Source organism: Plecotus auritus (assembly GCF_963455305.1).
Source record: "Plecotus auritus genome assembly, chromosome: 6".
Lineage (NCBI taxonomy): Eukaryota > Metazoa > Chordata > Mammalia > Chiroptera > Vespertilionidae > Plecotus > Plecotus auritus.
In genome coordinates, this window is record NC_137773.1 from 40,109,433 (window position 1) to 40,121,202 (window position 11,770).

An 11,770-nucleotide genomic window follows, 5' to 3' on the forward strand; every position below is an offset into this window, starting at 1 on the left:
TAGATTTCAGAAGTGAGGATGGGGGTTTTCACGAGTTGAGGAAGAGCTGCACATATGTGGCAGGAAAATTCCCATTAGGCAACTCGGAAACAGTGGGACCTGGGGTATCTGGCTAACAGGCACCCGCCTGAAGCCCTGTTCTACTTCCACACTTAATTCAGATAAGGCGAAGGCGACATCCTCAGGTCTCCCTGAAGCAGGTCTTTCTGAATCTCTTGGGCAGAAAAGGGGGAAGAGTCAAAAGTTCTGTGTCTTTTGTTTCTTAATAAGCAGCTTAAAATCAATATCCCAAAAGCAGCTTCACAGTGGCAAAAAATTTGGTTCCCTTCAGTTGTGTTCCAGTGTTAGAACTTACCACGTGAGAATGAAACAGTCCCAATTCTTGCTTCATCAGGGTCCTCCAATGGCAATTTAATAAATCCATGTAGGGAGCCCAAACCGCCGCAAAGGGCATTCTTAATGAGGCCACTTAGCGCAGTCAAGGTGGAAAAGACAGTTATACCAAATGTCACCTCTTTGTTCTGTCAATCTTTTATTTACTCAATAGACACCTACTCTGGACCAGGTGAAACACTGGGACTGGGTGGCCCAAAGGGAAAGAAGAGATTTCCATCTTCAGGGAGCACTTAGGCACATAGCATATGCCTCCTGAGCATTGAGGCCTTTGGGATTCTCATCATGGCCTATCACCTGACCTCATCCCACCCCTCTGTCCTCAGAAGTACTAGTACATTTGCATGCACTGTCAAAAGCAGCAGTCCGCAGGTCCCTTCTTACTGGATAACTAAGCATCTTGGCTTTTGTGTGTGTTTCAGCCGGGAAGGGCTACCCATGCAAGACATGTAAGATAGTGCTGAACTCCATAGAACAGTACCAAGCTCATGTCAGCGGCTTCAAACACAAGAACCAGTGAGTAATCATTCTTTGAAGTTCAAGGTCTGCAGCAGGAGCTCTGGGCTGCTAAATCAGAACAAAGCCAGGTACTCCTTGGCTAAAAGGGAATCCTGACATCTTTTTCTCAGTCATTAGATCAGTTAACAGAAAGAAATATCTCCTCTGTAAGTTTTTCTCCCATCAGCTTCACCCTAGTTTTCTCCCCTCCTGGGCTAAAGTTTTGGTAAAGAAGCATAGACAGTTTCCTTGGTGGTCTCCTAAGAGTACTTGAGGGGGAAATGAGTACTTGGATTTCCTGGCCTGTAGCAGTCTGACTAGAGAAGTCTTTTTTCACTGTCTGAAGACCCTGGTCTTCACTACCATCAATTCTATGGCAAGAGCTCCCTCTACAGGTCATTACAAAGTATTACCAGGTTCTTTCATTCATTAATCAAAGATTTATTGAACACCCTGGGTGGTAGCCCCAACAGATCCAACCCTGCTCTCAAGACCTTACATTCTAATAGGAGACAAAACATAAGTAAATAACCAATAATTATAAATTGTTATAAGTTCGTTTTAAAATATATATGTATTTTATTGTTGATAGTATTACAGATATCTCCCATTTCCCCCCACCCTCCTCCCAGCCCCTACCTGGCCTCCCAGGTCTTCACTACCCTATTACCATTATCCATGAGCTATGCATATAAGTATATAAGTTCTTTGGTTTATCTCTTCTCATCCTGTGATAAGTTCTTTGAGGGAAGAGAAGAACAGAGAGTTGGCTGTTCATGGTAATCTTGAAAATGACTAACATTCTTTGAGCACCTGTTCTGTTAGAGGCCATATGCCAAGCAGTTTCTCTCTCAGGTAATTCTTAAGCAACTCTTGGAGGAAGGGATTATTATTCTGATTTTACAGAGATAGGCAACCACCATTAAAAGTGAACCTTTTCCTTGCCGGCATGGCTCAGTGGTTGAGCGTTGACCTATGAACCAGGAGGTCACAGTTCGATTCCTGGTCAGGGCACATGCCCGGATTGTGGGCTCAATACCCAGCATGGGGTGTGCAAGAGGCAACCAATCAGTGATTCTCTCTAATCGTTGATACTTCTATCTCTCCCTCTCCCTTCCTCTCTAAAATCAACAAAAATAGGTATTTTTTTAAAAAAGTGAACCTATGAGGCAGAGCCATAATTCAAACTGAGGCTTATCTGGCTTACAGTATGCTCCTTCAGGACATGATGCTGACAGGGAGGTTATAGCACCACGTGAGATGAAGAGGCTAGGGTTTGGCCAGGGAGGGCCCTCATAGTTATGTCCCGCCTCTCAGAAAGGAACTGTGTAGTATGGACAGTGTGCCACAACATAACCTTCTGAGGTAGAAATTATCCCCATTTTACAGATGAGGAAACTGAGTTTCAGGCAGGCAAGTCTGCAGAAATGATAACTTTGACTTCGGTATTTGGTTCTGCATTATTCACAGAGCCAAATGAATTAAAGGTGGTAGAAACAGAATGTTGGAGTCAAAAATGTTCTTGGTCCTCTCTACTCTGCCTTAAGTCTCCTCTCCCACACTGCAGGAGGTCTTTCTCTTTATTTATAGATATGTCTTTAACTGGGAGGACTCTTGAGATTTCTCTTAGATATGGACTTGAAATAAGCTCCAGCAACCCAGCTTCAGGCTCTTTCCTGTTTCAGCATGTCTGCAGTTTGTGACACCTTGACTGGTGGCAATTTCACAGACATTCTGGAGCCAGCCAGAGCCCTGTCCTGAGGCTACCCATACTTGAAAATGCTAGTGTTGTTTACTATTTTATTCCTATACTTTCCAGCTGTGTCACCTTGGGCAAGTCAGTAAACCACTCTGAGCCTCCAGTTCCTCTTCTGTAAGAGTGTAGCTACAATCTCATCTAATTCAAAACAGTAGCTCTGAATTAGGAGCACCCTTTTACAACCCAAGGAAACCTAATGTCAGGTAGGTGCGGTGACTTGCCTAGGATACTTGGAGTTAAACCCAGGTTTCAAACCTCTTTGATTCCAAAGCCCATTCATTTTGCTCTGCCACTTCCAAATGGAGCTCATTATCCCCACCTTCTGGGACAGTGGTCGGCAAACTGCGGCTCGCGAGCCACAGTTTGCCGCTCTGTTGACTAATGAGTTTGCCGACCACTGACCTAGACTCTCGATTCCAATAATTACAGGCTGTTGTTGTTCCTTGTGATTACGTCCCTATCCCAGTGGTCGGCAAACTCATTAGTCAACAGAGCGGCAAACCGCAGCTCACGAGCCACAGTTTGCCAACTACTGTTCTGGGATGATGTGAGGGTTAGAGATAATGTAGTTCAAGTGCCAATAAGGGGAGCTATTACAGATGAGCTTTTATCCACTCAACAAATATTTATTGACACCTATTATGTGCCAGGCCTTTTGATTTGGACACTGGGGCTACTGTAGGAATCAAGACCAATGCTGTTCCCTGATCCTTTGGATTCCCCTCTGGTGGTAGAAGCAAATTCATAAATAAATAAGACATCAGGTGATACTAGGTGACCAGAGAGGGGTATGGAGAGTGACAGGAGAGCCACTGTAGATTCTGCGTGAGAAGGAGAATGGTCATTCTGTACCATTCAGGTCCTGTGGGCCCTTTAGGCAGAATAAATGGTGTGCTATAGTGGGAAGGCATGGACTGGGCTGCAATCCTGAATCTACACACTTAAAAGCTTACTGTGGGCAGGTCACTTATACTTTCTGAACTTTAGTTTTCTCATATGTAAAATGGAGGTGCTATTCCCCACCCCTCCTTGCAAAATTGCCATGAGGATGAAATAGGATGCTCTAAGCAAAGCATCCATTATTGTGCGTAATATGTGTGGCCCTACGTAAAAGAGAGCTGTCCTGTTTGTCACTCCAAGGCCCTAGAAGAGCTGTCTACCATTAGAATAAGTAACTGGGGCACCATTACAACCACCAGAAACTGACCCTGTGCCTTTGTTCCTTCTCATATTACAGGTCACCAAAAACAATGGTATCATCTCTGGGCCAGATTCCAATGTAAAGACAAACCATTCAGAAAGACTCAACTACTTTGGAAGACTAGAGGTGTTTCTGTCCAGCACCCCAGGTTGAACCAGCCATGAGCCAGCCTCCTCCTGACCATGACCATGGTCAGCCCTTGGCTCCCTCTTCCTCTTTTCTTACATAGGCCTGAGGAATAGGCCACAGGCAGCCTCTGATTGGTCCAGGCAAATTCACCCATGTTCCTCCCCTTTGGAATGGACCCTGAAAGTCAGGACAAAGAGGGATTTTTAGAGGACTTGGGTTCTCACAGGGTAGTAGTTTAGAGGATGGCCTTTCCCCTTCCCTGGCCCTTCTAGGCCATATGTCATGAGGCTCCAGTCCTGTATTTCCTCTGCAAGTCAGTTTTGGACCACTCCTTGCAGCTAAACAACTGAGCTCTCCTGGGCTCTAGGCATCTCCAGTGAAATATGGCACTTTCATGCCAGAGCTTGGCCTATGCGGGAAAGGGCAGATGAAAAAAGCTGCCACATGGAAGCTTAGAGATAATGTGACACTCACCCTCCCCCAAAAATGTGCAGACTTTCCTAAGCCTGGGACCAGATGCTGGCCAGTTGTACAGGTTTCTGCCCACTGTGAAGTCTCCTCCTGGAGCAATGCCTCAGTCCTGGCAGAGTGTTGCTGTCCCTCCTGCCCCTTCTCCACAGTTCCTGAATGGTGCTAAGGACCTGCAGCAGCTGGAGACAAGCTAGAGCTGGAGAAGGCCTCAGTACCTAGTGGGATCATGGAAAGGCTCCAGTTGGTCCTTTCCTCTGTGTCAGAGGTGCTCTGACCCAGTTCATATGGGAAAGTCCCCATATGCAAGTTTTCTTGATGTTTCTCGAGCCAGCCAGCTCAGAGATTCATTGCTGCTCATCGGCCTCCACTAGCCCTTTCCTTCCCCATGTGCAGCAGACCACCTGCCCAGGTTGCTGTGGTGCTATCCTACCCCCATCACCCACCAGGAGATTCCTGCATACCAGGTAAAGAAAGGAGGGCTGGTACAAGTTTCCACAGTGAGGAATCAGATGTTCCCCAGGCCCCAAACCCAGATTTCTCCAGCTCTGCCATGTTTTATGGCCTAGGACTTCACTGGAAGTATATTTTTCCTTATATCTTTCAAGCAGGAATTCTAGGGAGTGGTACCATCAGAGGCCCTCCTTCATTGGGCCAAAGAAGCCCCTATTCTGCTCTCAACGCTTCTTCCTCCCACTCCCTATCCCTTGCCTGTGAAATGCCTTTAGTGTTGTGTGTGGGTATGTGCTTATGCTCTGTCTCTTGGTTACTGAAGCATCTAAATAAAGAATTTATCCCATGAGCCAGACTGCAACTTAACAGAACTAGGACTTGGGGCCATATTGCCATTGGGTCTAATATGTGTATCTTGATCCCTCACCCTTATCCCATTCATACTCCCACGGTCCTAAATACTGATCTTAGGAGTTAGGACAGAGAGAGGCATCCAAATTGTTTGGCAGCCCTGAGGAAGTCTTCACCCGTGCCCTAAATTCAATATAACCTCATCTACTCATTCATCTTCCCCTGTAATGGAGAGTCTCATGGAGGTCTTGAGAAAGTTTAAACTAGTAACCTGCTTTGCTTGAGAGAATTATTTTAGCTGCTATGTACAGAAGGAATGTAGGAGAGCAGGAAGGGACACAGAGGTCAAATGGAGCTTGTGTCCAATATAGCTCTTTCCAGGCTAACCCCTTCAGGGCAGAGACCTAGCCTTATTCATCCCCACTTCCCTAATATACAGAGTCGTGTGTCATGAAGTGTTTCTTGGATGGATGGATGGATGGATGGATGGATGGATGGATGGATGAATGAATATGCATAAGGAGAAATGGCCCTGGTAATTCTTGGAAGAACCTTTTCCATGACCCAGAAATGAGCTGAGAAAGGAGTATGATGGCTTCAGGAGTCCTTTGTCCAACCTTTGTTTCCGACGGTCAGATCTGAGGAAGGTGCTCACACAGCTTTAGCTTCCATTCTTCACTCAGCAAACTGTTCTTGAGCACCTGCTCTAGGCCAGTTGGAAAAGACCCTACACAGCCCCAAGTGTGGATTCTCAGCTCTCAGCTTCCAAAACCCAGACTGCCTCAGCATTTTCCCCAGAATCCATCTCCCCAACCCAAGATGTCAGAATTGGGCCCATCTACCAAGCAAGGAAGTGAAGGGCAGAGGAATGGTGGGCTGCCACACCATGCCATACTCTTGGCCTGCAGGACCACTTTGGATTCAGGAGTCCCTGCCAGCTGTGTGCCCAGCCCCGTTGGCATGGGGATACAGAAATGAACACTTTTTTTTGGAAGTGGAAGTCACCAATGTTAAAGACCATTATGGCAATGGTCAGAGGGTCATACAGGGTGCCGTGGGAATGCCCAGGATGCAGGCACTAACTCAGCCAAGGGTATGAAAAGCTGGAGAAGTTGGGAAACTAGCATTTGATCTGCATAACAACCTTTTGAACTAGATGATGATATTCCATTTTCTAGAAAAGGAATAAGGCTTAGAGAGGTGTGGTGATTTGCCCAAGGCCTTGCCACTAAAACGGAAAAATGGGGAGTGGAATCCAGTTGTCCAGATTCCTATTCCAGAACCCTTTCAAACAAGGACCAGAGTCCTTCCCACATGATCCCTTGGCCTGCCTCACCCGTCTGGCTGGGTCATAGTCTCAGAGCGAGCAGCCACAAAACAGGTCACACAATGTTCATTGGTTATTTTATATTCCAAGCCCACTCATACTTCTCATAATTTTAAGCAAGATTCTCAGTGTATTAGGCTCTAATTAACTGTGAGAAACTTGAAATGTCTAGCTAAAAGAAAATTTACTGATTCACTTAACGAAAAAACTTGGTACAGAGATGGCTAGACCCAGGTTCTGACAGTGTCATTAGTAAGAATTCAATCTCACCATGCTTTCCTCTGTGTGGCCTCTCTTGGGCAGACTCTGCAGAAGGTGGAAAGATGGCCACTGGCAGCTCTAAGCTTATATCCTGATAGATTAGCAACTGAAGTGGGAAGAACATCTTTTTCTATTAGTTCCAAAAGAAATTCTGGGACTGACTCATTAGCCAGCTTGGTCCTGTTCCCATCCCTAACCATTCACTGTAGGTAGGGGAAATGGTGCTTTGATTTGGGGCCTGCAAAGAAATGAACTCCACCTAAAACAGATTGACTAAAAGGGAGAGATGTGTCCCTAAGAGAAGAAAGTGTAGGGCTCCCTCCAGACTAAGGGAGAAGATAGGGTGCAGATGGGCAAAAATAACTTGTCAGCCATACCCAAGTAGTGTCTTTATTTAACCATTTCTTTTTTATTTTTATCCTGACTTTTTGAGATACAGGATACATTAAGTAGTAATGTGTGCCAATTTTTAGAGTACAGTTTGCTGAGTCCTCCTCACATATGTGTATTCATCTGGGCAGTCACCCTCGGAATCAAAATACAGAATATTGCCAGCTCCCCAGAAGGTTCCCTTGTTTCTCTTTCTACATAGTCAGTATCCCCCAGAGGTAAACACTAGTTTGACCTCTATCACCATACCTTAGCTCTGCTTGCTCTTGAATTTTATAAAAATGGAGTCCTACATCCATTTTTGCTCAATATTATGTCTGTTATTTCATCCATGTTATTGTGTATATCAGAAGTTCATTTTTTTCATGCTGTGTGGTAACTTGTTATATGAATACACCACAATTTATCCATTCTACTGTTGATGGACAATTGGATTGTTCCTAGTTTTAAACTATTATAAATAAAGCTGTTGTGAATCATTTTGTCTGTGTTGTTTGGTGTACATGTGCACGAATATCCCCAGGAATGGAATTGTTACATCATAGGTAGGTGCATTTTAGCCTGTCTAAATACTGCCAAATGGTTTTCCAGAGTGGTTCTACCAACCGACATACCCACCTGCATTATGGGAGAGTTCCACTTATTCCATATCCTTGTCAGTACTTGCTAGTTTTGGTCTCTAATTTTGGCCAGTCTAGTGATACCTAGGAATTTGAACCCAAGAATCCTGACTTTATATCAGGGCCACTCTTACTCTGTTCACCCCCAAGATCAGGTTTGAATTTCTCTAGCCTAGAATGATTTCTGATGTCATTGCCCAGAACCCACAATACAATCCAGCAGGTAAACATCAGAGAGAACTGTCCATGGCTCTGATGGCCAAGAAAGGTCTCACAGAGGGGGAGGAATCAGCCATGGAGAGGCAGTCTAGTGTAATAGCAAAGAACTCAGGCTCTGGAATCCGGCAGCCAGGGTTCAGATCCCAGCTCTGCCACTGTGGGGCTATGTGATCTTGGTTAGTTTACCTATACCTCAGGGTGAAACAGTACCTACCTTATAGGGTCATTGTAGGAATAAAAAGAAAATTTATATATGAAACAATTACACAAATAGGTGCTGTGTAAGCCGACTGCCCTTGTTTCTATTATTGGCTTACAGTAAACTCTGGGCCTCCCTGGGAAGGAAGGTGAGTCCACAGGTAGATTGCATTTGGCACAGTCCTGTGTTAAGACTTAATGATTGTGAAGGGATTAACCAAAAATAGAAAACCTTGTAGGCAGACAACAGTATGGTGATTACCAGAGGAAAAGGGGGTGGGAGGAAGATGGAGAGTCTAAAGGGGAGAATAAATGATGATGGAAGGAGACTTGACTTGGAGTGGTGAGCACAATACAATATGCAGATGATATATTATAGAATTGTACCCTGAAACAACTTTATTAACCAATGTCACCCCAATAAATTCAATTTTTAAAAAATAATTTATGAAATGCCAGAAACTTAATTCAACCTGAGGGGATGGAGGATGTGGGGAAGGCAACATGTGGGTGGCTGTTCCCTAGGCTCCCTCAAGAAGCCTCTTTCTGAAAAAAAAAAAAAAAAAAAGAAAAAGAAAAGAAAAAAGCTACCTTTCGACCCTGGCCAGGTGGTTCAGTTGGTCGGAGCATCCTACCATACACCAAAAGGTTGTTTGTTCTACCCCCTGTCAGGGCATACACCCAGTTGGGGCACATAAGTAGGCAACCATTTGATGTTTCTCACCTTGGTGTTTCTCTCTCTCCCTTCCTCTCTTTCTAAATATCAACAAAAGCAGCCCTAACCGGTTTGGCTCAGTGGATAGAGCGTCAGCCTGCAGACTCAAGGGTCCCCGGTTCGATTCTGGTCAAGGGCATGTACCTTGGTTGCGGGCACATCCCCAGTGGGGGCTGTGCAGGAGGCAGCTGATTGATGTTTCTCTCTCATCAATGTTTCTAACTCTCTATCCCTCTCCCTTCCTCTCTGTAAAAAATCAATAAGATAGCCAAAACTGGTTTGGCTCAGTGGATAGAGCGTCAGCCTGCGGACTGAAAGGTCCCAGGTTCGATTCCGGTCAAGGGCACATAACTTGGTTGCGGGCACATCCCCAGTAGGAGGTGTGCAAGAGGCAGCTAATCGATGATTCTAACTCTCTATCCCTCTTCCTTCTTCTCTAAAAAATCAATAAAATATATATTTTTTTAAAAATCAATAAAATATATATTAAAAAACAAACAAACAAAAGCATCCTCGAGCCCAGCTGGTGTGGCCCAGTGGTTGAGCCTTGACTCATGAACCAAGAGATCACCAGTTCAATTTCTGGTCAGGGCATATGCCCAGGTTGCCGGCTCAATCCCCAGTAGGGGCATGCAGAGGCAACAGATCGATGTGTCTCTCTCTGTCTCTCCCCCTCCCTTCCACTGTCTCTCATAAGCAAAGGAAAAATATCTTTGGGTGAGGATTAACAACCAAAAAAATTGTTAAAATATATCCTCGGGAAGGATTAAAAAATAATTAAAAGCCCTGGTCAGTGTTCTCAGTGGTTAGAGTGTTGGCCCCTGCACCAAAGAGTTGGAGGTTCAATCCTTGGTCCGGGCACATGTGGAAGGCAGCCAATTGATGTGTGTCTCCCTCATGGATGTTTCTTTCTCTCTGCCCCTCCCTCCTTTCCACTCTCTCTAAAAATCAATGGAAAAAATATTCTCGGGTGAGGATTAACAAACAAAAAAAAAAGAAGCTTTCCAGCCCTACTGGTGTGGATCAGTGGTTGAGCATCGACCTATGGACCAGGAGGTCACGGTTTGATTCCCGATCAGTGCACATTCCTAGTAGAGGTGTGTAGGAGGCAGCCGATCAATGATTCTCTCTCATCATTGATGTTTCTATCTCTCTCTCCCTCTCCCTTCCTCTCTGAAATCAATAAAAAATATATATATTTTAAAAGCCACCATCTTTTCTCTCTCTCAAACACCCACTCCTTTCCTCCCCCTCTCTTCCCTCAAAGCATGTACCTTTGCTTTCTCCTAAGCTCCAAGGGTTTGTAAGTTGTTTCCTGAGTCAACACAACCCCCCTAGCTCACTTTTTCCACTGCTCATTTCTTCTACCTCTGTGACTTTTTAAATAAACTTTTGCTTGTTTAAAAAAAAAAAAAAAAAGCCTCCTTCTACTGCTGGGGCATCTCAGCTTTTCCCAGGCACCCCAGCCTCTGCAGCCAATGACACCTGAGGAGAAGACTGATGAAACCGTGCACGTAAAGCTCTTAGTCCAGAGCTGGATGCAAAGCAAGTGTTGGGATGGAATAACCCCTCAGTGCAGACACAGAGCTGGCCCATACAGCAGCCATGGAGTGTGTACAGGACACTGGTCTGGGATTTGGGATCCCTGGGCATTGGTCTGAGCCCTGCCACCAGCTTTGTGTGACCTGAAGCCTTGATATTTGCTATGAAGTAGAAGTTGGAAGAAATCACAGTTCCCAGCTGGAGTCCTGAAGAGGTAGTGATGATGGGCAGTTGGGGTGCTTCCCAGAGCAGGTAAAGAAGGCCTTTCCTTCCTCACAGCGCCCCTACGAGGCAAGCTGCTCTCACTCCTAACCAGACTTTCCGGTGGGCAGTCACTAGCATCAAATACAACTTCTCCCGCACTAGCTGGTTTGGCTCAGTGGATAGAGCGTCAGCCTGCAGACTGAAGGGTCCCAGGTGTGATTCCGGTCAAGGGCACATGCCTGGGTTGCGGGCTCGATCCCTGGTAGGGGGCATGCAAGGAGGCAGCCCATCAATGATTCTCTCTCATCATTAATGTTTCTATCTCCCTCCCTCTCCCATCCTCTCTGAAATCAATAAAAATATATATTTTTAAAAAATACAACTTCTCCCTCTGACCATCTGTCCACATAACCTCACTTCCACTGCCCTGTGCCAAGGCCACATTATAGAGAGCACATGTCCCTGTTCTGACACTCACAGGTTCCATGTCCACAAATGCTGATTCATCTGTCCAGGAACTTCACACTAACAAAGCAACTTCCAATCCTGTAAATGCACCTGTGCTACAGCGCAATGACCCCGATGGCCACTAGATGGAAAATGCTCCTTTTTTATTTATTTTATTTTATTTTATTTTATTTTATTTTATTTTATTTTATTTTATTTGCTGGGCAAAGACCAACCCCAGGACCTTACTGTTTGGTTTAATGCAGAAGAGACTAGGATGACTTTTCCTGAGCCCCTAGGGCCACCTGGCCCTTCCCTCAGGACATTTCCCTCCAGAGGACACCTCTCTTTGAGAGCTCTAATTTAGTCACCTACCTGGGAGCACACCTGATGCCTGGCCTACTCATCAGCCTTTACTTAACTCTTCCTTTGGGTAACATATTTGCTCCATTCTTAGACCCTGTGGTTTTGAGAGATTGATCTCACTCCCTGGTTCATAGGTTGATGCTCAGCCACTGAGTCATGCCTGCTAGGAGCATCTACATTTTTTTAAATCTTTATTGTTGAAAGTATTATAGATGTCCCCTTCTTTCCC

General features: G+C 45.2%; 1 protein-coding gene across 3 annotated transcripts in view; it reads left to right on the forward strand.

Moving 5' to 3' along the window:
• The window catches only part of ZNF346 (zinc finger protein 346), a 29,690-nt gene extending 21,980 nt beyond the window's left edge, over nt 1–7,710 (forward strand). For 2 of the 3 annotated variants that reach the window (XM_080676627.1, XM_080676629.1), the window contains exons 6-7: nt 816–909; nt 3,888–7,710. In XM_080676627.1, coding sequence (XP_080532753.1) covers nt 816–909; nt 3,888–3,933 — 140 coding nt within the window. In that variant the 3' untranslated portion in view covers nt 3,934–7,710. The remainder of the gene's footprint in view (nt 1–815; nt 910–3,887) is intronic. The other variant, XM_080676628.1, reaches the window with a different exon arrangement.
• Nucleotides 7,711–11,770: the final 4,060 nt, after the last annotated feature.